Here is a 21733-nt window from a genome sequence, read left to right as displayed (position 1 = left end):
GAATAGAGCTCTTCTTGTACTCTGAGTGGGCCTGATGAGGCCTCCCGTTCTTGTTCCGTAGACCTAGCGCTTCACTCTCCATCCCTGAAGGCGGCCCTGTGGGCTGATGCTGTGTCCACTCAGTGGCCTGGGGCCGTGGTGGGGAGAGCGGAAACTGTGCTGACGCCCTCAGCCCCATTCTCCCGAGCTCCTCGCAGTTCCTTCTCCAGTGTGAGTGCTTCTGCTGGCACAGATGTTCTGGTCCTGCTCCAGGGTAGACATGCAGAGGATCCTCAAACGTGGCTGAGACAAGGACTAATCCTAACGGGTAACTGTATGTCATAAGAAATTTTTAGCAAGGGAAGAACTGGGTTGATACTCATTTTACAGAGGTCACTGGCAGCAGAAACAAGCAAAATTGGAGGAAGGCAATGCCAAAAGGTGAGAGAGAAGTTAGCTGAGAAATGAGCAGACCTTTGGCCAACACCTATGAAAAATTCATAAAATAGGATATCAGCCTGGCCTACTTTATAGAATCATTGTGAAAATGAAATAGATATGGGAAATTTTTTGTAAATAAAAACAACATAAGTGTAAGATATTATTCACCTTGAGGGTCCCTTGGACAGCAAGGAGATCAAACCAGTCAATCCTAAAGAAAATCAACCCTGAATATTCACTGGAAGGACTGATGCTGAAGCTAAATCTCCAATACTTTGGCCACTTGATGCAAAGAGCTGACTCATTGGAAAAGGCCCTGATGCTGGGAAAGACAGAGGGCAGGAGGAGAAGTGGACGACAGACGATGAGATGGTTGGACGGCATCACGAACTCGATGGACATGAGTTTGAGCAAGCTCCGGGAGCTGGTGAAGGACAGGGTGAGCTACACCAGGGAGTAGCCTGGTGTGCTACAGTCGATGGGGCTGCAAAGAGTCGGACATGACTGAGTAACACCAAATTATTCTCCTTGACTTCTGTGCACCCGTATAAAAGCAGCATTCTAAATACAGTGGAATGAAGTAAATAATGTGAATGTTTTGCCTTAATATTTGCAAAATAATGTCATTAAAATGATGCATGAGTTACCACCCTCTAAAATATACTGGACTCACATTCCCTGTTATTTGCACTTCAGCACAGAAGTTGGGCCTCTTTGACCCTCCCCCATTGCCACTGTCTGCGGATGAATGGGACAGAGTGAAGCAGAGGTCCGTTGAGCAGGGGGACTCCATGCAGCCGTGCCCGATATGCAAAGAGGAGTTTGGACTTCACCCGCAGGTGTTGAACGTGAGCCTTAGATAAGCAAGCCTGCGGGGCGTTCTCCAGTGACTGGACTCTGAACTGGGGATTAAGAGGGTCCATGCTTCTTTCTTCCAGTCTCTCCCTCCTACTTGACCCTCAAAGACTCAACATTTTCCTTTCCATTAGTTAAGTTTGTATATGAGAAAGAGCTAAACACCCTCACTGAACAGTCTTATTTACTGATTGCTCTTAATTCTCAAGTACAGAGTTTGTACAAGACCGTTCCCACTCCGCCGGCCGTGCACAGCTGGCAGCGTGCACAGAGCAGAAGAGTGGGTAACGCTTATGTTGCTTTGATCATCGAAATCCTAAAAGGAAAACTGAGCTCGAATATCTCCAAAGAATCTGTGGGAGGATCTTTAAGTAAAATCCTATAACAATCTTTATTATGAAAGTTTACCATAGTTAAGACTGATGATAATACAGTTAATACACAGTCTATGTCAAAGGTTTGTTTGTTTTCCTATACGTACTTTGTCTAATTAAACTTTAATCTCGTGGAAGTTAAGGGACTCTGCTATTCCTAGAATCTTTTCTTTGTTTGTTTTTAGAAAATGACCACCCTGAGTAATTTCTCTCATGTGTAGCATTATGCTTCCTACACAGAAGCACTTGGAACTTTGCTTTAAAAAAAATATACAGCAAATATATTTAAAAGCAGGCTTAGAATTCACAGCCTAGGAATCCCAGGCTTCGTCTACCAACCTAGCACATAAACTCTCAAACTTTATTTGTTTTAGTAAGTTTTTATGGTTAATGAGTTAGTTCACAGTCACAAACTTTTGTTCTTTACTAATTTGAACTCACACATTATTTTAAACATACTTATTATGTTCTAGTTCTCTATCAAGACCTAATCTCTTAGGTACATGAAGGTTGGGTATTTCAGAAAGATTGTGGTCCTTAAAGTGCAGAAGTAGCTCTGGGACGATTTAGCATTTAGTGAAAGAGCTAAAAAAGCCGCGAGGAGTCTTTCTGGCCCCAACAACCTCTTCCTTAATTGTGCTGCAGACACTTGGTCCGATGGTGATGTGAAGAAGGGAAGCTTGAAGCTGAATATCTGAAGGGGGACCAGGGTGTCGCACCCCCAGCGTTTCTCCCGTTCTGCTTTTTATAAGCTTCTCACTGTAACATTTTTGATTATAGACGTAGACGTGTGTCTCTTTTCAATTTCTAGTATAGTTCTCAGGTTTAGCTTTTTTCTTTGTTGTTGTTTAGTCGTTCAGTCATGTCTGACTCTTTGCAACCCCATAGACTGTAGCCCACCAGGGTCCTCTGTTCATGGATTCTCCAGGCAAGAATACTGGAGTGGGTTGCTATTTCCTTCTCCAGGGGATCTTCCCCACCCAAGGACTGAATCCCAGTCTCTTGTATTGGCAGGCAGATTCTTTACCATTTAGCCAACTAGGAAGCCCAGTTTTTCCTTAGTCGGCATTTTCCCGACGTTTGATCGGTTCAACTCATGTGTCTCTGAGGTGGACGTTATATCCCTTAACTGATGAGGAAATAAACCATTCCCATGATCCACAGCAGGCTGCCTTAGGACATGTACTCAGCAGGGCTGGGATCCAACCCTGACTTCAAGGACACTTTCAGTGTGTTTACCACCACTGAGTCATTCAATTTTCTTATCTCAGAGAATATTTGCCAATAACAACTATTCATGAACGTTTAATAGTATATTTTAAAAATACAGAGTTCAGTTCAGTTCAGTCGCTCAGTCATGTCTGACTCTTTGCGACCCCATGGACTGCAGCACACCAGGCTTCCCTGTCCTTCACCATCTCCCAGAGCTTGCTTGGAGATTTGATGGACTCATGTCCATCAAATCGGTGATGCCATCCAACCATCTCATCCTCTGTCGTCCCCTTCTCCTCCTGCCTTCAGTCTTTCCCAGCACCAGGGTATTTTCCAATGAGTCAGCTCTTCGCATCAGGTGGCCAAAGGATTGGAGTTTGACTTTCAGCATCAGTCCTTCCAATGAATATTTAGGACTGGTTTCCTTTAGGATTGACAGGTTGGATCTCCTTGCAGTCCAAGGGACTCTCAAGAGTGTTCTCAATACCACAGTTCAAAAGCATTAATTCTTCGGTGCCCAGCTTTCTTTACAGTCCAACTCTCACATCCATACATGACTACTGGGAAAACCATAGCTTTGACTAGATGGACCTTTGTCAGCAAAGTAATATCTCTGCTTTTTAATATGCTATATAAATTAATCATAGATTTTCTTTTAATCTTTAATTAGCTTTTTAATCTTTAAGGAACAAGCATCTTTTAATTTCATGGCAGCAGTCACCATCTGCAGTGACCTGGAGCCCCCCAAAATACACTGTCACTGTGTCCACTGTATCCCTATCTATTTGCCATGAAGTGATGGGACCGGATGCCATGATCTTAGTTTTTTGAACGTTGAGTTTTAAGCCAACTTTTTCACTCTCCTCTTTCACTTTTATCAAGGGGCTCTTTAATTCTTCTTTGCTTTCTGCCATAAGGGTGGTGTCATCTGCATATCTGAGGTTATTGATATTTTTCCCCACAATCTTGATTCCAGCTTGTGCTTCATCCAGCCCAGCATTTTGTATGATGTACTCTGCATGTAAGTTAAATAAGCAGGGTGACAGTACACAGCCTTAATGTACTCCTTTCCCTATTTGGAACCAGTCTGTTGTTCCATGTCCGGTTCTAACTGTTGCTTCTTGACCTGCATACAGGTTTCTCAGGAGGCAGGTAAGGTGGTCTGGAATTCTCATCTCTTGAAGAATTGTCCATAGTTTGTTGTGATCCACACAGTCAAAGGCCTTGGCATAATCAATAAAGGAGAAGTAGATTTCTTTTCTGGAACTCTCTTGCTTTTTCGATGATCCAACAGTTGTTGGCAATTTGATCTCTGATTCCTCTGCCTTTTCTAAATCCAGCTTGAACATCTGGAAGTTCACGGTTCACGTACTGTTGAAGCCTGGCTTGGAGAGTTTTGAGCTAGACTAGATGGACCTTTGTCACCAAAGTAATGTCTGCTTTTTCATATGCTGTCTAGGTTTGTCATAGCTTTTCTTCCAAGAAGCAAGCTTAAAGGAGGATAACTTAAAAGGACCCACATTAATGAGTTTTTGCAATTTAGGCTTCTTGGTGGCAGTAAGTTTCAAGGATCGGTTTTAGAACTTTCTGAGTTGTATTTATTTTTATATTTCTCCCATTCTCCCCATTATGAAGAAAAGTGTAGACTGAATAGAGGCATGATGGTAGGGTGAGGGGACGATTACTTTAAAACTGGGAGGTTTCCCTCAGGCCAGTGGCCCAGGGAAGGCACGGGCCTGTCCTGTCTCGGAACATGCACTCCTGGCGGAGTTTATCTGCTGCGTCCCCCTCCAGCCCAGCGCCCTCAGAGAGCCTTCAGAAACGCGGAGCAGGGCAGCGGGCTGCATGCTGGCTGCCCTGGTCTCACCCTTCCCTGGTCCTTCCTTCCAGAAGAACCAGCGGCCTTTCTCTTCATTCAGTCTAAGCTCCTTTGTTCCAGCCCAGAGTATCTTTAGACAGTCTGGATATAACATCTCAACCCAGAATATCACAGCACCACTGACTCGATGGACATGAGTCTGAGCAAACTCTGGGAGATGGTGAGGGACAGGGGAGCCTGGCGTGCTGCAGGTCACGGGGTCACAAAGAGTCGGTCATGACTGAGCGACTGAACAACAACGGAATATCAGTGTTCAGTGGGAATGTGGGCCACAGAAAGGTGGAATTTTCTGGCGGCCACCCTTGCTCTGCATTTAAAGGAGAAAAAGTAATTCATGTGTCTCTGGGATTTACTGCTCATTAAATTTGAGAGTGCAGTTGAGTTGAACAGAGCCCTAAGAAAAGGTGTTTGCTTTCTGTCCTCTGCACCCCGCCCCCAGCCTGGGTCCCTGCCAGCTGTGCTCTTTCTTAGGATCTGCCCAGAAATACTTCTTTTTTATAATCGTCTCATTTTTAAATATACACTTGTTCTGTAGCAAACTTCGTGTGTTCGTTTGATGTTTCAGATTGTTGTTAAGTTTCTCTTGTAGAGCTTATATACCTCTGAATATTGTAAATGTCAAGGCTGTTCATCTGCTTCTTAACTTTTTCAAAGAAGCAACACAGCTTACCTTTCAAAGAGTCAGAACTTTTCTTTTAATTAATGCATTTATGCTGCTTCTCCTTTAAACTAGTATAAGCTTCAAACCTCCTTTGTCTTCTCTGAACAGGTGCTGCTCTCCTGCTCACACGTGTTCCACAGGGTGAGGAGCCCCCTCCACACCCCCAGGGCCCACGGCGCCCTCCTAGCTCAGAGGGCGGGCCGCCTCTCACTTTGGTGTTTAGCCCCTCAGTTGTGTCTGACTCTTGGTGACCCCATGGACTGTAGCCCGCCAGGCTCCTCTGTCCATGGGATTTCCCAGACAAGGATACTGGGGTGGGTTGCCATTTCCTCCTCCAGGGGCTCTTCCCCGCCCAGGGAGCGAAACTGCATTGGCAGGCGGATTCTCTACCACTGCGCCACCAGGGAAGCCCTCTCTCACTTTCCGGCTCCTGGAAAGAGCCATTTATGTTATCCAGAGTCACCACTGATGGCTAGAAATATGATTTTAGGCTAGAGCAGGACTCATCCTGTTTTGAAAGTTGTGAGTTCTTGGTGGCGTTAGAGCCGCACACGTCCCTAGAAGAGAGCGTGGTTAGTGGCGTCCGCCGGCGCGGGTGAGCCCCCGCTCCCCCCGAGTTCACTGCCCGGCCGCCTGAACCAGCGACATCCCCCTTCACATGGGGGTTCTCGGAGGTGTTTGATGTGCCTGCATGTACAGTCTTGTAAAATATCACTTTTCATGAGGGAGGTGTTAACGTATGATGAAACTTCTTCCCTTCGTAATCTAAACTGGGCCAGGTCTCATAATTATGCGAGAAAAGAACACTATAATTACATGAGAAGTAAAGTGTGTTGTTTCTACGTAATTACTCGTGAAATTTCAAGTGAAATGTTTTCCTTCAGGCTTGCCTTCAGGCTTTTGAAAAGTTCACAAATAAAAAAACCTGTCCTCTCTGTAGAAAGAACCAGTACCAAACCCGGGTGATCCGCGATGGGGCCCGACTCTTCAGAATCAAGTGCGCGACCAGGTGAGTGGCTGAGCCCAGGACGCGTGCCCGCCGCGAGGGGCAGGCCAGCCCCGGGCGCTCTGGGGGCTGCGGGGTGGGGGGTTTTCCCTCCCCCGGGGCTGGCCCGGGGCTGACGGCGCCCTGTGCCCTAGGATCCAGGCGTCCTGGCGCGGACACGTGGTCAGGAGGTGGTACCGGGACCTGAGGCGGACAGTGCCGCCCGCAGATGCCAAGCTCAGGAGGAAGTTCTTTGAAGCCAAGGTGGGTGTGACCCCGACGCGCCTGCCGGGCCGCGACACCCTGAGCCAGGCTTCAGGTTTAGGCTCTTTCAAATGGTGGAATGCCGGCCCCTTAAACTGGCTTTCTAACCCGGACGGTAAATACTTTCAGATTTCCTTTTCTAGTCACCGCATGAAACAGAAGTCGCTCAGGCGTGTCCAACTCTTTGTGACCCCAGGGGCAGTAACCCACCAGGCTCCTACGTCCATGGGATTCTCCAGGCAAGAGTCCTGGAGTGGGGTGCCATTTCCTTCTGCATCATAAAACTAGTAAAATTGGATCAGGTGAAATTCAGAGGAAGCTTTTGTGTGTCCACCTTATGACAACGATTTAGATAAACTCATCTCTTCAGAGAAAAGAAAGGGAGCCAGCTCAAGGTTTCACACCTCCTCCTGAGCAACGGAAGGGCTTCCTGGCGTCACCAAAGTGCAAGAGAGTTTTAGAAAAAAGTAACTGCAGTTTCTGCCTTTTCCTTTAACCAGTTTTTACCTGTGTGTGTGTATATATATATACATATGTTGGTCTGTTTAACAACTTTCCCTTGCGCGCCTCATACAGAAAGGCCAGGCGCAGAGGAGGGGCCAGCCCCGACCTGCACCCCAGCTTTGCGGCCTTGGGCGACACCCCGGCTCCTGCCTGGGGCCCCATCTGTGCTGTGAAGGCCGTCGTCTCCCCCGCAGAGCGGAGGGCCTGGCCCACAGTGGGCGCCGGAGACCACGTTTACTGTAAACGTTACCATATCGTTCAGGTCAGTCTGTGCGCGGCTTTAGACGTACTGCGATTCCGTATTTTGTAGACGCGCCCTGCATGAGAGGATGGCGTTGCGACAGTGTCACCTGGAATCCCTGAGGCAAACCCGCAGTCACACTCCTGTGCCTGCTGTCTGCGGAAGCACCACTCCCGTTTATTCCCACCCTTTCTAAACGCATCTGTCTCCTAGCCTGCACTCCCACGTGGGATAACGAGCGCTAGGAAGTTACCCTTCGCCGTGCAAGGGGTGCCCTCTCTCCCGCTGTGTGATTCCTTGTGTCCAGAGGCTAAGGACTGAGCCCCGTGTGCTGGGGAGGGGGTCACCGTGGGCCCTCGGCCGACCTCCTGCCCGACTTCAGGCTGCAGGGCTGATGTCAGTGGGTCTCACAACCCCACCATCCTTCTGCGTGCCCAGGGTGGGAAGCTTCTTCACTGTCCCTGAAAGTGGGTGGATTTAGCTTGACCACAAAACAGCGATCATAACAGGTTTTTCTAATGCCCTTCCTGGTCACTAGGTAACGGTTCCAAGCAAGGTAGCTGTCAGTATGCGCACATCACCATGCCTCAGACTTAATAGAGAAAGTGTTCTTGATTTGCACTCAGGAGTAGGACACCAGTAAAGGCAGCATGTGAGCAAGCGACCTTAAAATACCGAGTCTCTTGATGACTCGGGGGTTGACGCAGGTGGAGCGAGCCCTTCTGTGGCCCAGCAGGGCTGGAGCTGCCCCGGGGCCACCCCCTTCCCTGGCGTGGCGGGGGGCCGGAAACAGGAAAGAGGCGTCGGGAACCTGGGGCTCCCCCTGGCAGGACAGGTGCGGTGGACGTGGGGCCGGGGCGGGGCCTGGGCGGCTGCAGGTGCAGGGGTGAAAACCCCCGAGTTCCCCGACGCCTGGGCCTTTCGCAAGCATCCCCATTTTACAGGAGAAACAGCAGATCAGCTAGGACTCCGGATAAGGGACCCGATAGAAAGGACACGTGCCGCCTTTGCTGTCCCTGGACAGTGAGCTCAGGCAGCACCATGCTCACCTCCTTAGTAGCTCCCAGCTCCACCGAGTCTACCGGCCTCTCCAGAGAGCCTTGGCCCTTCCCCGCACGGAGCCCCCGTGCTCACCACCCCCAGCCTGGATGGGGCCGCCGTCACTGCCTCCACAGGCCGCTGCCTCACCTCCGCCGGAGCCGGCGATCCTGCGTGCTGTGGTTCACTCTGAGCCAGTAAGCGACTGCCTCCCATGTTGGCGTTTCCTCTTCCCCTCACGTTCCTGCCCTGCCTTTCTGCATTCTTAGTCTGACAGTGAGGCTTATTCTCTGTGCTCCTCTTAATAATTTATAAGACATAATAATAATTATTATATATAATTATTACATAAATATATGTGGGCTCTCAAATCAGAAATTATCATTTCCGCTTGGAAGAATTTAATGACAGACTCAATCGTCGTTTTACCTTCTGAGTATGATTTTTTAATTTTCATGCATCAGTTTAACTTTTGAAAGCGTAGACCACCCTTTGCGTTCACACGGAGCAGCGTCGAGCGGCTCAGCCGGCTGCACACACACGTCACTCTTCCCCAGAAGCATTTTAACTTAGTGAAGTTATACTCCTACTTAGTTACACAAATAGGATTTTATAATTGCCTCTTTCAATTTATGAAATCTAGAATCCCCGGCTCTCTCTGCTAGTTTCCTAAATCTTCTCCACAATATTTTCACACCTCACGCAGGCCCCCTTATCCCATTTGGCCATGAACAATCGACATCTGTAAACCCAAACCTCACTTTCAATAAGTGAAGACTGAATTTACATCAGGTAGTGGATTGGCAGAAGTACACACGCCTGTCCCTGCTCCTGGTGGCGGATAATGGTAGAGGCCTTGGATACTTAAATGCCTTCCTAGGTGGAACCCAGAGACCGTCCTTTATGATGCAGACCACTTCCTATCATTTATTGAATGACTTGATGGACTCACTTGTTGAGCTGTAAGTATGGTCTTGTTGCTCAGTCGCTCAGTCGTGTGACCCTTTGTGACCCCGTGGACTGCAGCACGCCAGGCCTCCCTGTCCTTCACCATCTCCCGGAGCCTGCTCAGACTCACATCCATCGAGTCAGTGATGCCATCCAGCCATCTCATCCTCTGTCGTCCCCTTCTCCTCCCGTCTTCAGCCTTTCCCAGAATCAGGGACTTTTCTAATGAGGAGTCAGCTCTCCCTAGGGATGGTCTAGGAAATGTTGGCCTACAGCTTCAAGTGCCGGCATGCTTGTGTGGAGTCTGAGAGGTGATGGAACTAGGCCACTGAGTTTCACATCTCCCAGGAGTCTACACTCAGATGAGGATGTACACAGATGGCAGTCTGAGAGCCATACCAGTAAGTCACTGTGAGCAGCTGGGTGAAAGGTCATTGGGGAGCTGCATTTCTCACACACAGTCTCGAAGGAATCACCCCACAGATGAGTCAGAATCCATCGAGAGGAGGAGAAGTGCACACACTGGAAAAGCCCCGTGATCCTCTTCTCAGCCCAGGGGCCGCAGTGCCAGGCACTGGGCAGACTGACCCCTGAGCCCCTCGTGCACGTGGAGCGCTGGGACAGAGCTGTGCCTTTGCACTTCCACACCTGGGCCCAGCCACGGGGGCCCCTGTAAGCAGGTGGACCTGGAATGAGCAATACTCTGTGAAACAGCTGGCTTCAACAGAACAGTGTCATAAAGAAAAAAAGAGGAATGTTCTGGAACAAAGATACTTGAGAGATATAACATTCAAGTGTGATGAAAAGCCTTTGACCGGCTCCTGGGCCAACACTAACCGTGAAAGGAACGTGAAAGCCAAGCAGCTGTGGCAGCAGAGGAGCACGCTGACCTTCCCAGCAACCGGCTCCAGAGGCACGGAGGCCTGCGGTCCCCATGGGAAGAACTCAGCGTCTCAAGGAGGCTCAGCGAGCGACCATGAGCACAGAGAAGCCATTCAGCGGTCTCAGGAACACACGCAGAAACACAATGAGAAGCTTAACAGAGTGATAGAAAAAAGAACCAAGCAGATTCTGGAGCTGAAGTATACAATGAATGAAATGAAAAAAAAAAAAAAAAAGAACTTTAATAGAAGGCCTAAACATTAGAGTGGTTCAAACAGAAGAGTGTGAGTTAAAAGACAGAACTTCTGAAACTGTTCAGTAAGAGGAGAACAAGAAAACGAGTGCCGGAAGCGCATCTGGCCCCAGGAGTGCGTTAGAAGCGGCAGTGTGCACACAGCAGAGCCCAGAAGAAGAGGGAGCAGGGAGCAGATAGCCTATGAACAAACAACGGCCGAGAACTTCCCAGACGGGGTGAGACTGAGGCATCCAAGTTGGTAAACCTCATAGGCCACCAAACAAATGCAATTTAAAGAGACATTCTCCAAGACACATTATAATGACGGTCAAAAATCAAAGACAGCATCTTAAAAGCAGCAAGAGAAAATAAGCTTGTAACTAACTTCAGAAAATGCCCACAGGCTATCAGTGGGTCTCATCAGACTCACAGGCCAGAAGGCGATATATTCAAGGTGCTAAAAAGAGAAAAAACTACCGAGCAAGAATCCTCTGCTAGCAAAGATGTCCTTCAGAAATGAAGGAGAGGCAGTAGAGCCTGCCCCAAACAGATGAGAGCCGGGGGCTTCATCTCCAGACCTGCCTCCTGAGAAACCGTGAGTTTTTCAGACTGAATGCTAATTTCGGGAAGGACTCTGTGGCCCGTGGACTGCAGCCACCAGGCTCCCCTGTCTATGGGCTTGCCCAGGCCAGAATACTGGAGCAGGCTGCCCTTTCCGCCTCCTGGCGATCTTCCTGACTCAGAGATCGAACCCTTGCCTCTTGGCGTCTCCTGCATTGGCAGGGGTGTTCTTTACTATTGCGCCACCTGAGAAGTCCAGGTAGTAACATGGGAACATAGAAAAGAAAGCACATTGTCAAATTCAGAATACTCTTAATACTGTGATATTGTGCTATATTACTCCCTTGTAAAGGTTAAAGGACAAAGTATTAAAAATAACTATAGCTGCAGTAATCTCTCAGTGAATATATTTGTCAGTACTGTAAAAAGATGTCAACTGTGATGTCACAGAAGTAAAAGGGGGAAGTAAAAGGGCGGAGCACGTGCAGGCACAGTCGTCAGTGCGTCTGTACGGTGCTTCATGGAAGCCTCTTGGTAACCACACGGCAAAACCCTACTGTAGATACACTGAGTCAAAGAGAAGGGAAGAGAGCGTTCCACCCCGCAAGACCTTCAGTCCACAAGGGACCAGCGAGGGAGGAAGAGAGAAGACAGGAACCAGGGTCAGACAGGAGGCAGTAGGGGGCGTCCGGAAGTCCTAATATGAGTGCATTAATCTGTCCACTCAAAAGGCATAGAATGAGCAGATGGATTAAAAAGCAAAACTGCCCACAGACAGACTTGCGCCACCAGTAACGGCACAAATAGGCCCACATTGAGGGGACAGAAAAGCTACTCCGTGCGGGCGGGAACCAAGAGAGAGCAGGGGCAGCTGTGCTTCTCTCAGGCAAAGTAGGCGGCGGAGCTGCAGCAGACGGAGAGGGCCACTGCGTGACGGCGGAGCGGCTGATCCAGCCAGAGGGTGTGACTGAGACTAGCCCAGAAGGGCTAAAAACTTAAAGCCTGGAACCACAAAACCCTCAGAAAAAAGGACAGGGGGAGTCCTGGCACTGATCTTGGCAATGATGGTTTTGGATACAACACCACAACACAGGCAACAAAAGCAAAAATAAATAAATGGTCCACCTGAAGCCACCACAACATTGTTATATCGGCTCTCAGTGCAGTTCAGTCCAGTCGCTCAGTCGTGTCCAACTCTGCGACCCCATGAATCGCAGCACGCCAGGCCTCCCTGTCCATCACCATCTCCCGGAGTTCACTCAGACTCACGTCCATGGAGTCCGTGATGCCATCCAGCCATCTCATCCTCTGTCATCCCCTTCTCCTCCTGCCCCCAATCCCTCCCAGCATCAGAGTCTTTTCCAATGAGTCAACTCTTCGCATGAGGTGGCCAAAGTACCGGAGCTTCAGCTTTAGCATCATTCCTTCCAAAGAAATCCCAGGGCTGATCTCCTTCAGAATGGACTGGTTGGATCTCCTTGCAGTCCAAGGGACCCTCAAGAGTCTTCTCCAACACCACAGTTCAAAAGCATCAATTCTTCGGCGCTCAGCCTTCTTCACAGTCCAACTCTCACATCCATACATGACCACAGGAAAAACCAGAGCCTTGACTAGACGGACCTTAGTCGGCAAAGTAATGTCTCTGCTTTTGAATATGCTATCTAGGTTGGTAATAACTTTTCTTCCAAGGAGTAAGCGTCTTTTAATTTCATGGCTGCAGTCACCATCTGCAGTGGTTTTGGAGCCCAGAAAAATAAAGTTTGACACTGTTTCCACTGTTTCCCCATCTATTTCCCATGAAGTGATGGGACCAGATGCCATGATCTTCGTTTTCTGAATGTTGAGCTTTAAGCCAACTTTTTCACTCTCCTCTTTCACTTTCATCAAGAGGCTTTTTAGTTCCTCTTCACTTTCTGCCATAAGGGTGGTGTCATCTGCATATCTGAGGTTATTGATATTTCTCCCAGCAATCTTGATTCCAGCTTGTGTTTCTTCCAGTCCAGCGTTTCTCATGATGTACTCTGCATATAAGTTAAATAAGCAGGGTGACAATATACAGCCTTGATGCACTCCTTTCCCTATTTGGAACCAGTCTGTTGTTCCGTGTCCAGTTCTAACTGCTGCTTCCTGACTTGCATACAGGTTTCTCAAGAGGCAGGTCAGGTGGTCTGGTATTCCCATCTCTTTCAGAATTTTCCACAGTTTATTGTGATCTACACAGTCAAAGACTTTTGGCATAGTCAATAAAGCAGAAATAGATGTTTTTCTGGAACTCTCTTGCTTTTTCCATGATCCAGCGGATGTTGGCAATTTGATCTCTGGTTCCTCTGCCTTTTCTAAAACCAGCTTGAATATCAGGAAGTTCACGGTTCACGTATTGCTGAAGCCTGGCTTGGAGAATTTTGAGCATTACTTTACTAGCATGTGAGATGAGTGCAGTTGTGTGATAGTTTGAGCATTCTTTGGCATTGCCTTTCTCTGTAATTGGAATGAAAACTGACCTTTCCCAGTCCTGTGGCCACTGCTGAGTTTTCCAAATTTGCTGGCATATTGAGTGCAGCACTTTCACAGCATCATCTTTCAGGATTTGAATCAGCTCAACTGGAATTCCATCACCTCCACTAGCTTTGTTCATAGTGATGCTTTCCAAGGCCCACTTGACTTCACATTCCAGGTTGTCTGGCTCTAGATGAGTGATCACACCATCATGATTATCTGGGTCATGAAGATCCTTTTTGTACAGTTCTTCAGTGTATTCTTGCCACTTCTTCTTAATATCTTCTGCTTCTGTTAGGTCCAGACCATTTCTGTCCTTTATCGAGCCCATCTTTGCATGAAATGTTCCCTTGGTATCTCTAAGTTTCTTGAAGAGATCTCTAGTCTTTCCCATTCTGTTCTCAGCTATACTCCAACACAAAATAAAGAATTTAATTAAAAACATAATTAGCTAGAGGGGAAAGGAGGGAAGAGAGGAGAAAAGTTAGGGATGGAAGCCAGATTTCTCTGAAAGTGTTCAGTTTGTGTTTTTATTGATTAAATGTTCATAATAACTAAAAATTAATAAATAAACTACAGCAAAATAAATATTTTCCGCACGTCACTGGAAACAGTCTACAAAATGAAAAGAGACAACCTAAAGAATGGGAGAAAATATTTGCAAATCATAAATCTCATAAGGGGGTTATATTCAAAATATATAAAGAACTCATGCAACTCAATAGCCAAAAAAAAACCCAACCATCTGATTTTTTTAAAATGGGCGGAGGCAGTGACTAGGCACTCTTCTGAAGAAGACATACACACAGCCAGCAGGTGCATGAAAAAGGTGTTCAGCCTCAGGAATCATCAGGGAAATGCAAATCAACACCAGGGTGATAGCACCTCCCGCCTGTTAGAACGACTGTAATGAAAGGCGAGAAAGAACACGTGCTGGCGAGGATGTGGAGGGAAGGGAACCTCTGGGCGCCCGCGGTGGGAATGTGAATAGTTACGGCCTCGATGGAGACCGGATGGAGGTGCTAAAGCTTTTGTAGCAGTGGGGCTACCACAGGCCGCCGCGCCACCCAGCAGCTCCACTCCTGCGCGTCTGACCATCTAAGGCGAAACCAAGCGCTCAGGGAGATTTCTGCACCCCCACGTTGGTGGCAGCATTGTGCCTGTCGGCCGTGACCCAGGCGCAGCCTGAGCGTCGGTCAGCAGGTGGATGGACGAGGAAGACGGGGAGCGCTTGCAGTGGAATTCGGCCGTGAGGAAGAAAGCAAGGCTGCCGCTGGCGCCCGCGCACAGGAACCTCGAGGGCGCGATGCTAAGCGACACGAATCAGACAAGCAGGGTGCGACTCCGCTTGTCTGCGAAACCCGCGGAGGTGGAACTGACAGAAGCAGAGCAGGACGGCGGTGGCCAGGGCCAGGCGAGAGGGGCGGGCAAGGGGGGACGCCCGCCAGAGGGCAGCGTCCCGCTGCGAGCCGCCCTGTGCTCAGCCGGGCGGCGGCCGCCAGCAGCACGGCACCCGACGCCTGAAAGCTGCCAGGAACGAGATCGGAAGTGCCCTCGCCGCAGACAGGAAACGGTGCCAACTCGCCCTTCAGTACCTAAGAGACTCGGGTTCGACCCCTGGAGTGGGACGAGCCCCCGAGGGCACAGCAGCACACTCCAGTATTCCCGCCTGGAGCGCCCCGCGGACAGAGGAGCCCGGCATGGCTGTGCGCTGTGGCCCACGGGGTCCCGAAGAGTCGGCTTAGCGTGCACGCCCCTCCTGCGGCGATTGCTCCCCAGTATGTAAGTGCATCCAGTCATCACATCGAACCGGAAACTTACACCACGGTATACATCAGTTCTGCCCCAGTAAGGTCGTAATGAGGTAGCACATCCTCGCTAAATATCAAAATACACATAAAACTTTGGTAACAGATTCTTGTGAAACGACAGACGGACGGGTGATGAACCAGTAGAAAATCACCCACCTCAGTGTCCAGAGATCCTAAACCTACAGGAAGGAGACAGAGCAGATGAGTGAAGAGAAAGACCTGTTGAAAAGGATGGTTAATTCCGGCGTTCATGTGAAGAAGAGAAAGACACATTGCTTCATACCTTATCCTCAGAAGAGTTCCATATTAATTACACGGACACTTTCCAAGAGAATATATAAAGCTACTAGAAGGCAACAGATGATGCACCGAGCCCTGAGCTTTGCCCGCCCAGGGCCCAGGATAGCGTGGAGACCCGTGTGCGCCGGGAGCTTAGAAGACCCTCCTGACGTTGCCGCTGGAGCCGGGGGTCAGCGGCCCCCACCGTGCCGAGCTGCTCAGCAGAAAAGCACCAACATGACGATGGTCAACAGGATGAAATGATCGTCTTTACCTGAGTTTTTAGTAACAGCGGAGCACTGGCTTTTATTAAGACATAGATTGAAATACACATGTTATTCAGGGGTTTTGGGTATTTCCATGTGCTTTTTAGAAGATGTGATCCTGTGAATAGAGTAAGTATTTCTCAGTGCAATACCGTAACAACCTAATAAGAGAGATATTAGACATGAAACAACCGTGAACTCTGAGTTAGTAAAGAAAGAAGTCATTGTCCAGAGGTGCCTTTAGGAAAAAGACTTTCATCTCAGTTCAAAATGATACCCTATTTTATTAAAGATAATTCAATGGCATTTTTCTAATGGTGGAGACTCTTGAGAGTCCCTTGGACTGCAAGGATTTCAACCCTGAATATTCATTGGAAGGACTGATGCTGAAGTTGAAGCTCCAATACTTTGGCCACATGATGCGAAGAGCTGACTCACTGGGAAAGACCCTGATGCTGGGAAAGACTGAAGGCAGGAAGAGAAGGGGGCAACAGAGGATGAGATGGTTGGATGGCATCACTGACTCAATGGACATGCGTTTGAGCAAGCTCCAGGAGATGGTGAAGGACAGGGAAGCCTGGCGTGCTGCAACCCCTGCGGTCACAAAGAGTTGGACACGACTGAGTGGCTGAACAGCAATGATGGAAACAGAATTCTATTATTTTCATCAAGAAACAAACATGTGTAAGTTTGAACTGATTGTTTTCCTTTAAGTGCCTATAAAAATACTTTAACTTGAGCTTGTCAGTATAATGAGCCTTTCCAATCTAGAAATCACAGGTTAAGAGATTTAAAATAGAAGAGTAACTCTTGGTCCTGGATTCTCACTGTCTTTATCTTGACAGTTTTTCAGAACCAGACGTGTCCCAAACAGAGCCCAGCTTCAGAGGCATTGGGGTCTGCAGGTTCCCTAGTGATAGATCCAGTAAAAGATAAAGCCCAGAGCCGCGGTGAGCAAGGGGTTCATCGAGGCCCCAGTGGGCGGGAGACCAGCCCTGTGACAGGGACATTCCAGGAGCGCCAGGCGCCTGCACGGGCCTGCCTTTGGCTCTGCCTTCTGATACCCGCGTGCTCACCCCGTCACCCTCCTCACACAGAAATGTCGATCAATGCGCTGTTAGGGACCCAGAGTCTGAATTTCAGAAATCGGACAGTTCACAGAGCAAAATGTGCAGTAGCTACGGTATTGAATATAGTGCGTTTATCCTTCTCTGTGGAACCGGGGTCCTTTAAACTGGCGGTGACTTGTGCAACCAGAAGCCGCATTTCTCAGCTGTATCTCCATACTGACCACGGGCGAGAGTCAATGTAAAGTCATCTTAATTTAGTCTAAAAAAACTGAAATTGCCAATGACTAAAGAAACCACGTGACCCACTTCACCGCCCAAGGCCGACGGATGGGTGCGTGTCGGCCCCGCCGCCTCTGTGGGCCTGTGAAATCGGGGCGCTGCAGCGGGGTCCCCTCTCCTCGAAGCCCCTGCAGCTCTGTACCCCAGGGGTCTCCAGCCGTCCAGGGTCTGCCAGTGATCAAAGAGAAACCCCGCCTCCAGCAGACTCATTACCAACTTTCAAAAACTGTTCATTTGGCCAAGTAACAGTTAAACCCAAGTATCTCATGGAGGCCCTCAGAATCATCTCGTAAGATTGAAGGGCTGTTTCAACAGCAGGAAAGCTGGAAGTACCTGACCACACACTACAGGATATTCCTGGACACTGAATTGTTCAGCTCTAAAAGTTCCACCCCACTGAATTCCCTTTTTTTCCCCCTTGACTGGCCATAGGTGAAAACTTCTCGCCATACCTGGGGACCACTGGCCTGGTTCCCTTCAGGGAAAGGAAGGCTAATCCACAGAAAGGGAAGGCAAAGCGGGGGTGAGACTGTGATATTTTTAGGCACCACACATGAGGAAGTGCTCTTTCCTTTAAAGTTTCAAGACCTCACCAAGATGTATATGTCTTTAATACTCGAGATTAGATTAGCTCCGGCCATTCTATTTTTATAAATCAATCCGTCTTTCTTGTGAAGAACCCTGGCCTTGCCTGCTCGCCCTTCTGTCTCAGGGCGATTAATAAGGGGAATTAATGAGGTCTTCTCCCGCCTCAGTCGTTGTGCGTCTGCCGGGTGTCAGCAGTCCAGCAGAAGGCAGAGGTCATCTCTCTACAGACAGTCACGCTCCCCCAGGCCCAGGCTTTGTCTTGGCAGAGCTGCCTTGCCTGGAATACCCCTGGCACATTCCTGACAAGACAGAACAGGGCAGAGTGAAGCTGCGTCACACCGGAGGTCTCTCAGACACCAGGCAGGGCCGTGCTAAGGACGGAAGGGGGTCGCCTGCTGAGCCCGAGCCCCCGGGGAAGCGTGCGGAGTGACCCTGTGTTCTCGGCGCCCTCGTCGCAGCGACACTGCAGGCCGGGCGCGCTCCCGCGCCGACGGCTGAACCCAGATCAAAGCAGCCCGGGGAGGTCACGAGAGCCACCGTGCTCACGCCTGTCGCAGTGTGTACAGAACGCCCAAGTGTCGCCCAGAATGCAGTGGCCGGTCCTTGAGTGCCTTTGATCCTTATCTGGGAGTTCTGCTAGCATATGTCATATAATTGAGGTATGGCCTTTTATTGCGGCAATTAAAACTTTTCAAATGCATTATATTATCTCCACCCGAGCTAAAAGTCCGGGCCATTGTTTAGAAAGCGAGGTGAGGGGTCTGTCAGATGCTGCGGTTGACTTTAGGGACGGCCGCTCCCAGCCCCGCCCCCGGGAGGGTGCTCTAACTTTTTTTTTCATTCCATCTCACCAAACAGCATAATGGTCTTCACGTTTGCTCAGCCCTTTTGACTTCCTTTATCACATAGAGATGGCAAACATTCTGTTGCTAACTTGAAGTGGCTCCAAGCAGCAAGACAGGAGGACATTAAACCAGTAAAAGCTTATCAACGGATTCATTGATACGCTGTAAATTCCAGGCGTTTCACTTTGCTTTTGAGGGCGGCCGTAAGTCAACACATTAGTAAGCAATTGCTGACATCAAGATGGATGCTCAGAGGGGCCCCTGGGCAGGCAGAGTTCACCTGGGCACTTCTGTGAGCCCGTCTTCTTGACTCTTTACCCGGGATGTGCTTGTAAATGACCAGTGATTGCTCCACATATTGGTTACCTGAAGCCGTAACTGCTTAATTTATCAAATAATACGAAATGTGAGGCTTAGAAAGAGAAACAGAAGATACTCATTTTTAATGGAAAATTTTATGTACTTTGTATGCTTCTGTAGAATTAATATTAACCACTAGCTTGAAAACTAGAAGCCGATCGTCTTGGTGTCTGTGTTCTTGCCTTTCCAACCACTAACGGCCTCTGACCCACGTGACAGTGAGGAGCTTAACAGGAGCAGGATGCTGCTCAGGCAGGAATCTGACCTGTAAGAAATATTTAATAATAGCTACACTTGGGGCGTGGCCCTGACCCGGCCACAGCATAGTCAGTACCCATTTGCTAATTTAACTTTTTTTAGGATATTATTCTTGCTAACTTTTCAATACTTGAAGCGCATGAGTGAAGTCATGCCAGCTCACTCCGAGAACTGCGCCGCAAGTGCACACGGAAGGCTTTTCCGCGTGTTTATCAACAAGCAAGAGCCCGTGTTACAGGCCAAATACTGATGCTTTACTGAACCTCGGCACTGGAAATTTGTTCAGAATCCTCCCACACCGACAGGGTCCTCTTCTCAGCCCCCACGAGACGGCAGGGCACTGCTGCAGCAGGTGTACCCTGGGGGCGTGTGGGCCTTCACTCCTCAGCTGTTGCAGATTTCAAGGTGACGTTTTTGTTGAATGCCAAGGGCCTCCCCAAGACGAAGCGGAGGAGCCAAGAGATAAGAAATACACATAGGAAGAAGGAAGGAGCCCCGCCGGCGACAAGTGTCAGCGGAAGGAGCCAAGAGAGCCCTCTGGGCGGCCAGGCAGAGCGCTAGGCGGGCCGGAGAAGCGGCGGGCAGCGGGCGGAGGGAGCCGGGCCGGCCCGGGCGGAGGCCGAGCAGGAAGGCGGCGAGGAGAGGCTGCCCAGAGGCCCGAGGAGGGGAGCCGGGGTCAGAGGCGGAGTGCGGGCGGCCGGCGGCGTCTGCCCGCCCTCCCGCCTTCCTGCTGAGCCGGGCGCCCAGCTGGTCAAGGAACCACGTGGTCCCTCTCCCCGCTGGGCCAGGACCCTCTGTGCTTTCACCCCTCACCTGCGAAAGCTAACCGGCAGGGCGAGGGCACAGTGCTTTAGCTTAGCTTAAAGAACCTGCGTTTTTTCAATTAAAAAAAATTTTTTTTTATTGAAGGATAACCGCCTCACTGAATTTTGCTGTTTTGTGTCAAACCTCAGCTTGAATCAGTCATAGGTATACATACATCCCCTCCCTTTTGAACCTCTCTCCCGTCTCCTGCCCCATCCCACTGCCCTAGGTTGATATAGAGCCCCCGTTTGAGTTTCCTAAGCCACACAGCAAATTCCCGTTGGCGATCTGTGTCACATATGGTGATGTAAGTTTCCATGTTACTGTCTCCATGCATCTCACCCTCTCGTCCCCTCTCCCCAGGTCCGTGAGTCTGTTCTCTGTGTCTGTTTCTCCATTGCTGCCCTGCAGATAAAGTCTTCAGTACCATTTTTCTAGATTCTGTATCTGTGCATTAGGATATGATATGTATCTCTCTCTTTCTGACTTACTCCACTCTAAATAATAGGTTCTAGGTTCATCCACCTCATTAGAGCTGACTCAAATGTGTTCCTTTTGATGGCTGAGTAATATTCCACTGTGTATATGTACCTCAGCTTTCTTATCCCTTCATCTGTCGATGGACAGCTAGGTTGCTTCCATGTTCTAGCTGTTGTAAATAGTGCTGCAATGAACAATGGGATACAAGTGTCTCTTTCAATTTTGGTTTCCTCAGGGTATATGCCTGGGAGTGGGATTGCTGGGTCATATGGTGGTTTTATTCCTAGTTTTTAAAGGAATCTCCATACCGTCTTCCGCAGTGGCTGTATCAGTTTACATCCCCACCAACAGTGCAAGAGTGCTCCCTTTTCTCCACACCCTCTCCAGCATTTATTGTTTGTAGACTTTTTGATGAGGGTCATTCTGACCAGTGAGGTGATATCTCACTGTAGTTTTGATTTGCATTTCTCTAATAATGAGCGATGTTGGGCATCTTTGCATGTGTTTGTTAGCCATCTGCATGTCTTGTTTGGAGAAATGTCTGTTTAGGTCTTTTTCCCACTTTCTGATTGGGTTGTTTGTTTTTCTGGTACTGAGTTGTATGAGCTGATTGTATATTTTGGAAATTCATCCTTTGTCAGTTGGTTCATTTGCTGTTATTTTCTCCCATTCTGAGGGTTGTCTTTACACCTTGCTTATAGTTTCCTTTGCTGTGCAAAAGCTTTTAAGTTTAATCAGGTCCCACTTGTTTCAGTTCAGTTCACTCAGTCGTGTCCGACTCTTTGCGACCCTATGAACTGCAGCACGCCAGGCCTCCCTGTCCATCACGAACTGCTGGAGTCCTTCAAACCCATGCCATCGAGTCAGTGATGCCATCCAACCCTCTCATCCTCTGTCGTCCCCTTCCTTCTCCTCCTGCCCTCAATCTTTCCCCGCATCAGGGTCTTCTCAAATGAGTCAGCTCTTTGCATCAGGTTTCAGCCTCGACATCAGTCCTTCCAATGGACACCCAGGACTGATCTGCTTTGGGATGAACTGGTTGAATCTCCACTTGTTTACTTCTGTTTTTATTTCCATTACTCTAGGAGGTGGGTCACAGAGGATCTTGCTTTGATTTATGTCATCAAGGGTTCTGCCT

At 48.9% G+C, this 21733-nt stretch overlaps 1 protein-coding gene across 1 annotated transcript in view; it reads left to right on the top strand.

The window, feature by feature from the left end:
* The window catches only part of RNF32 (ring finger protein 32), a 36183-nt gene that overhangs the window by 8294 nt on the left and 6156 nt on the right, over positions 1–21733 (top strand). Inside the window, exons 3-6 of the mRNA XM_018047463.1 lie at positions 1117–1259; positions 5510–5542; positions 6286–6410; positions 6542–6650. Coding sequence (XP_017902952.1) covers positions 1117–1259; positions 5510–5542; positions 6286–6410; positions 6542–6650 — 410 coding nt within the window. The remainder of the gene's footprint in view (positions 1–1116; positions 1260–5509; positions 5543–6285; positions 6411–6541; positions 6651–21733) is intronic.

This window comes from Capra hircus, chromosome 4 (assembly GCF_001704415.2).
Source record: "Capra hircus breed San Clemente chromosome 4, ASM170441v1, whole genome shotgun sequence".
NCBI classification, from domain to species: domain Eukaryota; kingdom Metazoa; phylum Chordata; class Mammalia; order Artiodactyla; family Bovidae; genus Capra; species Capra hircus.
Note: the sequence above shows the minus strand (reverse complement) of the source record. Positions and strands in the feature narration are given on the sequence as shown.